The sequence below is a fragment of the Carlito syrichta genome, unplaced genomic scaffold, assembly GCF_000164805.1.
Source record: "Carlito syrichta isolate Samal-C Ts95f unplaced genomic scaffold, Tarsius_syrichta-2.0.1 Scaffold311835, whole genome shotgun sequence".
In the NCBI taxonomy this organism is placed as follows: Eukaryota; Metazoa; Chordata; class Mammalia; order Primates; family Tarsiidae; genus Carlito; species Carlito syrichta.
The window spans coordinates 390,884-405,065 of NW_007255931.1; the positions used below are offsets into that span (position 1 = coordinate 390,884).

At 38.8% G+C, this 14,182-nt stretch overlaps 1 protein-coding gene across 1 annotated transcript in view; it reads left to right on the plus strand.

Moving 5' to 3' along the window:
• Nucleotides 1-454: 454 nt before the first annotated feature.
• Nucleotides 455-14,182, plus strand: part of LOC103271678 (uncharacterized protein C14orf53 homolog) — a 14,217-nt gene continuing 489 nt past the window's right edge. The window contains exons 1-9 of the mRNA XM_008069166.1: nt 455-504; nt 615-764; nt 1,994-2,090; nt 2,803-2,853; nt 4,931-5,008; nt 5,207-5,290; nt 6,314-6,373; nt 6,757-6,898; nt 13,925-13,983. Coding sequence (XP_008067357.1) covers nt 455-504; nt 615-764; nt 1,994-2,090; nt 2,803-2,853; nt 4,931-5,008; nt 5,207-5,290; nt 6,314-6,373; nt 6,757-6,898; nt 13,925-13,983 — 771 coding nt within the window. The remainder of the gene's footprint in view (nt 505-614; nt 765-1,993; nt 2,091-2,802; nt 2,854-4,930; nt 5,009-5,206; nt 5,291-6,313; nt 6,374-6,756; nt 6,899-13,924; nt 13,984-14,182) is intronic.

A 14,182-nucleotide genomic window follows, 5' to 3' on the forward strand; every position in this document is an offset into this window, starting at 1 on the left:
TTTTTTTCACTTACAGAATCCATCACTGTGGCCTACAGATAGTAAACATTTCACAGAGGTTTGTTGCCATGGAAAATGGTATTGATGAGTTGTTTTTGCCAGGTCACCATTTTCTAACACAATAGTAATTCTATAATGTAGACAAATTGTGATTCTATCCTGTTCATTCTAAGACTCTGGAATAAAACTTGTGGCATTTGGCTACAGCTAAGGCAAGAGTTGACTGAATGCAGTTAGTATTTTCAGTCAACAAGCTGCCAATGATCTTGGAGTTACTTAAGAGACCTGTTGATTTTTGTAATCTTAGGGCCATTGTGACCTCAATCTGTAGCTAAAACCAGTCCATTGCAACAGGAGTTTCAAGAACAGCACCACAAAAATAATGACTTAACTGGAAAAGAAAGCACATAATTTCAAGAAGCCTTCTTTATTCGAGTAGAAGTTTCCCTTCAGGATGGCAAATGGTACAAACTCTTCAGGATCTTACTTGCCCTCAAAAATAAGGTGAGTCTTTGATAGTAGATGCTAAATGGTAACTAGACAAGAGGGGAAAGAGGGTCTTTCTATATATTAACCCAGACTAAAGGCAGATATTATTGTGTCTCTTCTCACAGAAGTTCTAAAATAAATAACTACTTGAAGGAATTGAATGAGGACTTGAAGCTAAGGAAGCAGGAACTTTTAGAGATGCTAAAACCTCTAGAAGATAAGAACAATCTCTTGTTCCAGAAGTTAATGTCTAACTTGGAGGAGAAACAAAGAAGGTAGGGGCTTCTTACTCAGAAGTTCTAGAGACAGAAAATCTAGAGAACTTAATCTCCATAGTATTGATAATAATTATTTACAATTCTTTTTACTACTAAAAGGTTTGGACATCCAGCTGTAGTAGGTAAACAATTTGTATCCACAAAGTCAGGTTGACAACAAATTATTTTCTTTGAGTAAATTTTACTCAGTCGTCATTTCATGGGGATATAGTTATTTTTCTTTCTCCCTAGGGTACCCACCCAAGAAACAGAAACAGTTAAAAGCCTTTAATAGCCTTAGTCTATCTGGTCACACTGATAGCTTCCTTAATCACGTTTGTGGAATCACGTTAGAATAAATGACTCTGTTTTTCTATGCCAAGTAGCAGAATGGCAATCTTTCCTGAGACAAGGAGCCCTCTGAATTAGGGTCTAGCCTCTCTAAATGTATCTTTACTAGAGTACTCACTGTTCTTGGGACCCATAGTTCTCCTTTCTAGTCTCAGAAAAATCTCACCTCGGTGAGTCTCCCTTTATTCCTTTATCATAAGCATCTCAGACTTTTGGAGAAAAAAACCCAGGCAGAAAGTTGTGGTACTTACAGGCCAGCAACACAGACTTCTCTTAGGGCAAGTAAACACAAAGGCCTGGCTCTCTGTTTAGAATTGGTAAGGAAAAAGTACAAGAACACAAACATAAATTAATTAATGCCTTTAAGGAATATCCTCTCTCACAAAGACTTGATATTGATTCAGATTTTGTTAGAACTTCTTAATGACTGGCATTCTCTGGGAGCTACAAAAGGATATAAGTGATTTCCCCAGTAGACTCGAATGTCTTTATATGAAGAAACAAGGGGATAGGAGAAGATAGATGGAAATGGGATAGGAAATAACGCTTGAACTTGTCCTAGAAAATAGCGGGTTCTTCAAACTCTTCCTTTATAGGAGCAGAAACACTCCTTATTCCCAAAGTCTACACCAAACATTCTTTGAGGGAAGGACCCTCACTGGTTGTTGGAGACCTAAGTTTTGAGCATTAAAGAGCACAGACTTCATTATAGAGCACACAGATATGGCAAAGGTCTGCTAGAAATGGAAGCATTCTAGTTATAGAGAGACCTTCTATGCACAAAAGGGCTTTCAAAACTCTTGGGATTTCAGTCCCCATCTAGCTTCCATGGAAGAGAATATTAATGGTATTCTTTAGAAGGTATGTATGCTTTATAATATCTCTCTTCCTTCTAGTCTGCAGATCATGAGGCAGATCATGGCAAGGAAGGGCTCTGATGAATCCTCAGTCATGGAGCTCATCAAAGAAGCAGAGGAAATGAAACAGAACCTGGTAAGAGGTTGGTAGCTACTCCAGGTAACTACTCCAGGTAATGGCCTCTGGATTGGGAATCAATTTCACGGCATTGTCAGATGCAGAGGGAAAGAGTACTCATTTCTAGCATCTGATACTGTAACACTCATATCTCCTTGATCTAGAAAGTCCATGGGGATCCAAAGGTAATCAGATGGAATGTTGGGAAGAACAGGACTAGATGGCAAAAATTCTATTTCTTTGACTCTTTAAAAAACGTGTCATATAGGGGTTAATGAATACAAGCATCTTAACCCTTCACATTTCAGAAAGAATAAAAAATATCTACCAAAGGAAAAGGAAACAAATAGTTTGCTTTGTGGGATTCTTACAAGATTTTAAAGAAATCAACAATGTAAAGGATCTTAAAAATTAAAAATTAGTTGTTCAAGTCCCAGAGAAATTGCCATATATGCCATGAGAATATAAGTGTCAGGAATTCATTTTTATTGATACCATCTCACAATCACTATAATTACAAGTTATTATTGGGAATAATAACTTATTTTTACCATCATCATCAAATGTCTCATGTTCTTGGATCTGGGGCTAGAGCCATTTATTGCCTTCCTCTGTGATTTGCTATGTTCTTGCACCCCTTTCTCACCATTACTTAGTAATTTCTCCCAACCTCACTTCAGTGACTGGACAAACACATTGTTTGTTTGTTTGTTTTTCCTCCCTCCAACAGGAAAGGAAAAACAAGATGCTTCGGAAGGAAATGGAGATGCTATGGAACAAGGTGTGCCTCTAAGGATCTCTTGAAAGTTTGTCCTACAGATCACAACACAAAGGACTTCCCTTTCCTCTGACCTCTTCCTCATTTATTTATGTTCCTACTTCCACCCATGCCTCATCCCAACCCATTCTTTGCACAGCAGCCAAAGTGATCTTTTGAAAAGAATCAAAGTATGTCACACTTCTTATGAGAAACTTAGACAGTCACTCATTGTGGCATAATTGGCTCTTTCCCACTCTTCAGTCTCCTCTATAAATGCCCACCCCTTGCTTTCTATGCAACCACCACACTGGCCTCCCTATGGTTTTTCAAGTATTTCAAGCCTTTTCCCATCTCAAGGACTTTGTTCTTGTCTCACGGCTATTTTCTCATGGTTAGCTCATTCTCATCCTTCAGGTCTCAGCTTAAATGTCACTCCTCAGAGAGCCCTACTTGTTTGCTCCATCTAAAGTAGGGCACCCTCCTCCTACTTTCTATTATACAACTCTCTTCATGTCCTCCATAGCACTTTTCATAATATCAACTTTTGTATTTTCTTTTAATTTGTTTCTTGTCTCTCTGACCCCTTTTGGAATACAAGCTCCGCTAGTATCTTGACTGCTTTGTCTGAATTCTTAGCTCCTAGCACAATGTTTGGAACATAGTAGAGAATCAATAAATGTAAGTTGAATGAATGAACAAATGAATACCTGATGCTGATGCCCCTATAATTTTATAACAATCACTGCGTTGCTTAAGAAAATGATATTAGGACCTTTTGCTGGGAAACCAGGCTAAGGTGTGGGAGGAATTGGGCAGGGAATTCCTTTGTGGCTAATCCCTTGGGACCCAAGAGCTTTTTCACAGACTATGCAACTTGAAGAGCAGATTGTGTTTTGTGAAATAAACACATGTGAGTTGTGATCTCTGACTGCTTTTTTTCTTTTTTTTTGAGTTGGAGTCTCACTCTGTCGCCCAGACTGGAGTGCAGTGGCCGCTTCCAGCCACCGCAGCCTCGACCTGCTGGGCCTGCTGGGCTCCGGCGATCCTTCCGCCTCAGCCTTCCAAGTAGCCGGAATTACAGGCACGCGCTACCACGCCCGGCTGATTTTTTGATTTATTGTAGAGATGAGGTCTCGCTGCCCAGGCGGGTCTCGAACCTGCAGGCTCAGGCAATCCACTCACCTCAGCCTCCCAAAGCGCGGGATTACAGGCTGAGCCACCGAGCCCGGCTTCTGACTGCTTTTTTTCATCTCAACTTCCCACAAGTGACCAGAATAGCTTCAAGCCCTACATCTTATATTGAGATCTGCTCCAAGTTCTCAGTGGCAGCTAGAAATCAGTTCTATGAATTGTCAGAAGTTTCAGCTTCTGAGTTCTTGAGTCCTTGTGATGGGAAATATGCCAGCAAAATTCCTCTATCAAAATAAAGTTTCTCCAGAGCTCCCAAAAGATTTTTTTTAAAAATAGGGAATGTTTAGCTTGTGACCAACTTTCCCTGTTCATATTTTAGACTAGGAGAAATGGAGAAGGGCAGCCCAGAGGCCAAGAGCGGGCTTCAGATTCTGAAAGGTCTGGTTCAAATTCCAGCTCTGGTGCTCATTTTGACAGCACATATACTAAAATTGGAACGACACAAAGAAGATTAGCGTGACCTCTGCGTAAGGATGACATGCAATTCATGAAACATTCCATATTTTTTTAAAAATTGTAGTTCTGTACTTTCCTGTGTGACTCTAAACAAATAATGTCTTCAAGTCTCAGTTTTCTTATCTATAAAATAAAAGTAGTCTTCAAAGAACTGTGAGGGTTAAATGAGAATGTTTATAATGTAGTAGTGAAAGTAAGTAGAATAATGCAGCAAGTAGCTTAGAATAGTGACTGGCACATAATAAGAGTCCAGTTAATAGTTTTATTATAAGGTACACCCTAGGGTCCAATTGGAAGGAAGGGTTCTCCATTCTGAACCCCTTTGGTAGTATACTTTTCGTGTCCAGCCCTGAGGAGTTGCTGCCTGGCAGGGACCAAAAACCTTGACTCATAATGGTTTTCCTCATTAATTTCCATTAATTTAAAGCTTTGCCAAAATGTCTCTCCACAGACATTCAAGGTGGAAGAACTCAGTGATCAACAAAAAGCACCACAGATAAAAAACAAGGCCAACATGCAAGATGGAAAGGCAAGTGGGCTGCACATACATAGAATTTCAAGATTGTTGGCGGAACAGCTGGAAACAGCCTGTTGACAATCAGGGCTCTTTGGGTAGGCAGATAGGTAGGATCTGGATTTTTAGGGAATTTTAGGTTTATGGTCTGCAGAGACACTGCACTTCTTTCCTGCGACCTCCTATTCCTTTAGCTCTCGTCTTGCATCCCAGGCTCCCAAATTCCCCTCATCACCTAGGAAGACTAAGAGTATACTAGAGACATCATTTGCAAAGAAAGTGAAGAAGATAAGAAAGGTAGTATAACTATTCTGAACGGAAGTGGCTTTTAAAGCTGTTAAATTAGATATCTTTAATGTTGTAGTAATCTGCTTAAGCTATGGTGTATTCCTGAACCAATGCGAATTTTTATAGGAGATCTGGTTCCTTTGAGATATTACGAGGGAGACCCCAAGAAAACTGGAATTATTTTTGGAGGGCAGGCCCCTTGTAGTACAGATTTCCCCCCTAAGTAAGTGTTCCAGGAACTCATAGGCATCGGTGTACCAGCTAGCATTGTTGTGAGAGGCTGCATTCTGCTTCAGTGAATTTTTTTTGGAGATTATTTCAATGTGTTTGCCCATTTCAAGTCTGCCCACACCGTGTTTTGACCAAAAACGGCATGACCTCCATGCCCCACTCTCCCTATTCACCCAGTCTTGCCCCGAGTGACTATTTTTTGTTTCCCCGATGAAAAAAGTCCTCAGAGGGAAATGTTTTGTCAATGTGGAAGAGTTGAAACAAAAAACAGCAGAAGCACTAAAAGGCATCAAAATTGATGAGTTCAAAAACTATTTTGAGCAGTGGAGAAAGCATCTCAAGTGTATTGTATCAAACAGAGAGTACTTTGAAGGTGACTGAATAAACACATAAGAATAAATACACAATTTTTAATAAATAAATTTCAGTTTTTGGGGGGTCACCCTTGTACCTTTGAGTCAGAGTGAAAACCCACGTTTCTGGGAAATCATGTTAGGGCAGAGTAAGAGAAGCTATACCAACAATGATAACTTTACAAGAGCTTTGTGATGTCAGAACACTTGTTAATTTGTCTTTGAAAATGTGTTTAGAGGTATTATGCTTGTATCTGATCTTCCCATAAGCAAGTAATTCATAAAAAATAACACTATTCATTTAGCTTTTAGAGAGTGGATTGTGCAGCTGAAACCAATTTAACAGCATATAACGCCATGATTTTTCTACAAGGTTTTTGCAGCCTATTGAGAAAACTGATTTCTATCTCAATTTACTTTGTCACCCAGAAGCTCTTTCTTCCACCAGGAAAAGCAGCAGAGGAAAATGGAATGGGTCAAGTATCAGGAACAAACCAACAATTTTCAGGTACTAAAGTCTTCCAAGACTGGACATGGGGTGCAATTTCATTCATATACTATAAAGGCTTTTAGCTGCATCTTGTTAAGCCTAGTCCCCTAATTCTGGATTACCAATTGTCCTGCTAAGAGAAAAGTAGCATGAGGAGATAACCGAAGAGACCTATCTCTGGCTTCACCCTGAGTAACTTGGAATAAATAGTATTTCTTCCTATGTTCTTAATTTTGTTCTATTTGAAATGGAAAAAAAAATCATGAATACTTTCTGACCAATTTTTAAAGACTGAGCATGATGAAATTATTTTTAACTTCTGGGTAAAGGGGATCCAGGTAACAATAGATTTAGAGAAGCCAGTACTACATGTATAGTTTTGGGAAAATGTCCTCTTTCAGAACGACTCTCATGGCAAAGTGATTGAGTTGAGAATTGAAGCCTTGAAGAACTACCAGAAAGCCAATGACCTGAAATTATCACTGTACTTACAGCAGAATTTTGAGCCAAAACAAGTACTTTTAAATCCTCCTGGGTCCCAAGGTAGGTAGAACATCCTAAGTACATGAATTGAAGTTTTGTTTTGTTTGTTTTACATCAATGATCCCATTACTTGGAAAATGAGCAACACAATGCCTGACACACAGTAAGTTAAATGTTAGTAATCTAATAATAAATTTTATTTCACTACCATCATTATTTTTACCCAGAAGCTATTGTACCAAGGTAAAAATTATCTCTGGATGAAATTAAGTTTTCCTTATAAAGTTCAAGTAATATATTATGTGCTTAGCATATGTAGCTGACACATAATTGACATTCAATAAAATATTCGTTTCCTTCCCATCTCCTCTCCTTTCCTAAGAATTATAATTGTTTGATCTCGTGAATCTTGTTGGAATAGACTCTTACATCAGAGGAGGTCACGGAGACAGACATCTGACAATGGTTGTAAATTTTACCAATCCAGTTGTTCTTCTGGGAGTTTCAGCAATTTCCCCTAAATAATTTTTAGCATCATTAGAGAACATCATATAGTCCATTAAAAAAATAAAACAAAGTAATGGCTCTGAGGGACAGGAAAAAGCATTCTTAAATTTTTAAGTATCTATCAATCTGAATTCTGTATTTTAAAAAGTAACGTGCAGTGGGATATCACAACCAAGGGAGGACAGTATTCTATCAGAATTAATAAGTATGTCTTTAATTGCTTTTTAGTCTTATTCCATAAAAGACTTGCATGGCTTATAAAAATCACACACAACACATAGATTTAAATACATACATGAGTAAATCAAAGTAAAGGGGAAATAAGTTGAAACCAGGTAAATACATGAGAATGCATAATGAATGTACTGTGTAGTAAAGGTAGGCTATAAGTTTGATTCTGAATTTCCCAAACCAAAACACACACACACACACACACACACACACCACCACCACCACCACCACCACCACCACACACACAAAACAAATAAGCCAAAAACATGAATTTGCAATGTCTATGAAGTAACTACAAACCAACTACTCAAGAGAATCTTAGTTTTTCCTGGTATGGAGATCTGAGAGATATTTCCCTTCCAGGTCTCAATGATGTGGGCAGGACACTATATGTGGAGAGTAATAGTCGATGTCCTGAACAATATTTTTTAAATGAATTCAGAATCTAAATTGCCTAGGCTCTATCTCCTCTGTTCTTTGGCACAATCTGAAAACAACTTAGTAATCTAAAAAAATTTTAAAGTGATGGATCAACTCACGGTGATTTGATCCAGGTACATAGCCCTCTGTTGGTCTGGCTTGAGCCACAGGTAAACTTTAGGAAATCTAGAAGACTGGAATGATGATCTATCCTTCAGGGCAGTGTTCCACACATATTTTTTTTCAACTTATGTTTTGATAAGAATTGGACTGTAGACAACTGAAAAGAAGGAAACTGGGATGCAACCAGAAGCAGTATAAAATAATTATGATACAAATTAAAAAGATAAGAGGAGGGTTGTCAGAAGGACAGACAGATCCTTGTTTTACTTCATTCAAAATTAGCTGAAGATCATCTCAAGGGATCTATGGAGTAAGGAGTCAAAAGTCTTTTAGCTCCAATTCAAATCAAGCCTAAATTAGTAAATAGTAAAGGGTTCCATTCAATCTGATTGTCTCAGGAAGTTTTTATTTCCTTGCTTGCAGAAAACTGAATCAACTTTGAACTAGAACAGCCACAGATCAACACCTTTCCTCTTCTTTCCTCTTGTGTTCCTGGTGGTTGGGCACTATACTGCTCAGTTACCACGAGTTATTGTAGCTACAGGCATGAATGACTCATTGGTCCTGTGTTTTACTGATTCTACATTCACTGAGCATTGATTATAGGCCTGTTTCATTTTCTAACAAATATATGCAAAATCTTGGTGTTTATTTGAACCCTAGTGGATTTGAAATCAGAGTCCTCGATTTTGATTATATGACCTATTTATAACTTCTAGTGTTTGGATATTGAAAATAAATATTATTTTATTTCATGAAGGGATTTGAAAAGTAATTATGTAAAGAGATTATTACCAACAGTAATAATTTCTTGCTGTTCAGGAGGTGGTTTGGTGGTGCTCAGTGTTTTCCAAGTTTATGTATCACTTGGACTATTGTTTATTCAATATTTGCTGTTTAGATTGACTTTTTAGATTTCTTAAGTGCATTCCTTGAAAATAAAATTTATATTTTAAACGAAAAACCAATATAGTTTTCCATAACAGAAGGTAAACTTAATAAGTAAATACAAAAACTAAAATTTTCATGTTCTAGCAGGATGCTGAAGCTTGAGGGCTGTTTTATCTTTATTAGAAAGTGAGAGTAGCAAGACAGAGAATTTTAAAGAAAACCAGCATCAGGTCTTGCATGGTGGTTCACGCCTGTAATCTCAGCACTTTGGGAGGCCGAGGCAAGAGGATTGCCTGAGCCCAGGGATTCGAGACCAGCCTGGGTAACTTGGTGAGACCACATCTCTCTACAATAAATTTAAAAATTACCTGGGTGTGGTGATGCACGCTTGTAGTTCCAGCTACTTGGAAGGTTGAGATGGAAGGATTGCCTGAGCCCAGCAGATCGAGGCTACAGTAGCCATGAGAGTGCCACTGCACTCCAGCCTGGGCAACAGAGTAAGACTCCAACTCAAAAAAAAAGAGAAAACCGGCATCAAACTGAAACATTTTTCTTTGATGCCATCAAGTTTGAGAGAATTGAAAAAGGAATAATTTTCTCACAGTGATTTATAGTATTTAACACTGTGTTCCAACACCTCCTAAATTTATCCCAGTTGTCACCTAAAATCATGTCACCATCAAATTTTGGAAAATTGTAATTTAATGGAAAAAGCACTGAATTTAGACTCAGATACATGAGTTGCAGGCCTTACTCTGAGGCTTACCAGTTATGTGATCTGGGAAAGTCATTTAGTTTTAGATTTTAAAATTTAAAACAATAATAACATACAGCATGTCAAAAACTTATCACTGTGTGAAAACTTCTCAGTGACTCTATGGAATAGGTATTCCAGAACAAGAAACAAACTCAGAGAAGTCAGGTTTCTGACTCCATAGTCAAAGCTTATCTCATAGACTATGCTATAAAATGAAAGTGTTAATGTGTTTGATTTTTTGTGCTTATTCCAGCTCTAAAGGCTATGATTTGAATCCAAACTTACCTGTTTAATGTATAATCCTCACGACAAAGAATCTTGCCCTCTAAGGGTAATTTGTTCAGTGAGAGATTTGTAATTCTTCATTTTTCCCAGTAGGTGGCACCAACCACATCCAGGCTTCAAATTCACAAATATTGGTCATTCTGGAAATTTGAAATGCTGTGGGAGAGACTGGCTGTCTATTACCCTTACGACAAAATGTGCCACATTTATAGGTCAAATGGAAAAACAAACAAACAACTATTGATGTTTTGTGACATGCTCTGTGTACCAAGATGTATTACTGGCAGTCTTGATAAGGCCAAATTAAACTCAGTGTTCTGCTGCACAATCCTTACCTAGTATTCTACTCCCTGAAGTACAATTTCCTCTATTCCAAAAGAGCGATCACTGTCCACTTCCTCCATGATCCTTATCTATACTGTCTCTTTTAACCACAGATAAATCAGGCTACCAGGGCACTGAAATAAAAAAAAAATAGGTTGGACAATTGCACAAGGTGCTTATTTGGAGTTTGAGAACTTAATAGTGTTCCTGGATGGTGTTCCTTTTCCTCTAATTTCAAAAGAACTGAATTTCACAAACTTGTCTCAGAGAAAGGTCGGAATTTTAATTTTGGACACACACGCAAGTTAATCAGGGTACAGGACTTTCTGTTCTAGGCATTTCCAAGTAGGGGGAGGGTTGACCTCAAAGCTCTTGGCCAAGAATCCCTCCTCCTATTGTCCTGTGTGCTGGTTGGCTGAGTTGCAGTGGTGTGACCTATTTGGTTGGCAAAATACAATCCTGAGTTAATGTGACTGATTTTGTTACACTTCAAGAAATCCCTGCTTGTGAACTCCCTTGAGATCCAGGATGTATCATTATTATTGCCAGTCTTATCACTTTAACATACTGTATCACCTAGTCTGTTTATACCTAGGGTGAAGTCTTTCCTTTAGATCTTTCCAGAGACAGGTGACATTTGAAGGAATTTACTTCTCCACTAGTATAAAATTATAATTTGACTCAGAGTATATCGCCCCCCTCCCCCAGCTTCTGTAGAGTCCAGAGAGCAGTTTGTGGACTTAGGCAGTCACCTATCTTAGTGAGCACAGGCACTAAGCAATCTCTAAATTCAGCTGAATTTCCCATCATACCTGCTGGTGTTTAAAGAAGAGTTTGTCTTCAGCAATAATATAACTTGTGGTAAAACATTTGCTTCTGACAGCCTTGCTTTTCTTCCTCCCTGCCACCACCTCAACTCTGAGCTCTTTTGAGAAGAACCTAAAGGTTAGATGTGAATATTGTGCTACACTTAATAAATTCAGATGAAAGCCCAGTGAGATGGGAAATGAATACTCTTGAGACCTTATTTACTCTATAACTCCGTCTGAATGCAAGTCATTCCTCCCGGATTTAACCTTTACTTCATTTTAGTATTACTCTTCCTGATGGCTGAAATACACTTCAGCAGGTGCTGCTCAAAGGAAAATTGTTGTGTCAAGCTAAAATGCTGGAAGGCAGGGGCAGAAAACCACAGCAAGCTGAAATCTGGGTCCTTGATAGGTATACTGTATTGCTTTCAAGTACTGGTTTTTTAAAGCTTTGAGGCAACCTGAACCTTTTGAATGTCAAAGTGAGGTTTAGGGTATTAGTAGGTTATGAAGTTAATTTCTAAACTAAATCATTCTTTCATTTTTCTTAAAACCCCACAGAAGTCCAAAGGGAAATAAAATTCTTTTTTCTTTCCCTAAATATAAATTTTGAAGTTTGAGTAAAAAAGTAAACTGTACCCTTATTCTCCCTCCGCCCCCCAGTCTCACTCTGTTGCCCAGGCCAGAGTGCAATGGCACAATTACAACTCACTGCAGCCTCAACCTCCTGGGCTCAGGCAATCCTCTGCCTCAGCCTCCCAAGTAGCTGGGACTACAGGTGCATGCCACCACATCTGGCTAATTTTTTTGTTGATATGAGGTCTCGCCATGTTGCCTAGGCTTGTCTTGAAATCCTGGGCTCAAGCAATCCTCCTGCCTTGGCATTCCAGGGATGGGATTACAGGCGTGAGCCACCAGACCTGGCCTGTACCCTTATTAATACTAGAATTATTTTATTTTTTGTGGAGGGGAGAAGGACCAAGAGATAGAGGTCAGGGAAAAGGAGAGTTGAAAGGAAAGGGAAGAAGAAGAGGTTAAGGACATGGCAAAAATTTTTTTCCGTTTTCCCCTTTATGTTAAATTTTTTTTAGATTCAAGGGGTACATGTGCAGGTTTGTTACATACTGCATGATGAACTTCTATTGGGCTTGTCACTCAGGTGGCAGACATGGTACCCAGCGTGTAGTTTTTCAACCTCTCCTCCCCTTCCTCCCTTCTACCTTTAGGAGTGCCCCAGTATGTGTTGTTCCCATCCTCATGGCCCTGTGTATTCAGTATTTCGTTCCTACTTTTTTTTTTTTTTTTTTGAGTTGGAGTCTCACTCTGTCGCCCAGACTGGAGTGCAGTGGCCGCTCCCGGCCACCGCAGCCTCGACCTACTGGGCTCCAGCGATCCTTCCGCCTCAGCCTTCCAAGTAACTGGAATTATAGGCGCGCACTACCACATCTGGCTAATTTTTTGATTTTATTGTAGAGATGAGGTCTTGCCTGCCCAGGCGGGTCTTGAATCCGCAGGCTTGGGCAATCCACTCACTTCAGCCTCCCAAAGGCGCGGGATTACAGGCTGAGCCACCAAGCCCAGCTTAGTTCCTACTTATTAGGGAGAACTTGTGGTATTCAATTTTCTGTTTCTGTGATAACTCACTTAGCATGATGATCTCTGCTATCATGATTATCAGCAATAATTAGTATTATTAATGAATGACAATAGATTCCATAACTTGTTGGCATTGCATACTCAGGATTGTCATATTTAGCAAATAAAATTAAGATACATTGTTAAATTTGTCTTTTTACATTTTTCTTTTCTTTCTTTTTTTTTGAGACAAGGTCTTACGCTATCACCCAGGCCGGAGTGCAGTGGTGTGATCATAGCTCACTGCAGCCTTGAACTCTTGGGCTCAAGTGATCCGCCCATCCCCCAGAGTAGCTGGGTCTATAGGCACACACCACCACATCTAGCTAATGTTTTAATTTTTTGTAGAAGCGGAGTCTTACTATGTTGCCCAGATTGGTCTAGAATTCCTCAAGTAATCCTCTTGCTTTGGCATTTCATGGCGCTGGAATTATAGGCGTGAGCCACCACACTCAGCCTCCTGGTTAAATTTGAATTTCAGATAACAAATAATTTTTAGCATGTGTGTCCTAAATTTGCATTAGACATGCTTGTACTAAAATTGTTTGTTGAAATGTAAAGTTAACTGGGAGTCCTACGTCTTAGTCTGGCAACTCTGATTGAGGACAGACTAGTTAACATCGTACAGTTCTTCCTTTCCCTTTTTTTATTGCCTGCCTTCCCCCCCCTCAGCCTATGCCTGCTATTCTCTCAGTCTTCTTTTTTCTCTTCCCCCATCTCTACCTTTATCTTTTGTTCTCCACTATCCACAGCTGATCATTTCTGTGAAATATATATCTGGGTTATCTGAGGATATGTATATATACACATAATTTATGATTCATTTTCTTCATTTACTTGCATGCAATCCTCAAATCATTTTTCCCCCATGTGGGACATGAGTTCTCAACAGAAAATCAGTCTGCCACTCTGATTTTAAAGATATTGCTTGATGAAGTTATTTTCTAAAACAATAATCAGGAAATTCACATAAATGCTAATACCTGCAGTGATACAATTATGTGACACTGTGATGCATGTTAATAGCCTTGCAACTCAAAATTAACTAGTGTTTTTCTTCCCCACCTCAAAAGAAGCTCTGATTTTTCTGATATTTCCCATTAGGTACTATGGGTACCATAACTCTGGGCGGAGCAACTACCAGCAGAAACGAACCCCGTGTGGTAAGAACCACTTTTTTTTAAGATATCATTTTAGGGTGTAGATTTCAATAATAATAATAATAATTGTAGTAGTAGGTGTAGATTTTTAGAATGCAATTGTTAACATACATTCTAATTTAATATTTCTTTTTTTTTTTTTTGAGTTGGAGTCTCACTCTGTCACCCAGACTGGAGTGCAGTGGCCGCTCCTGGCCACCAC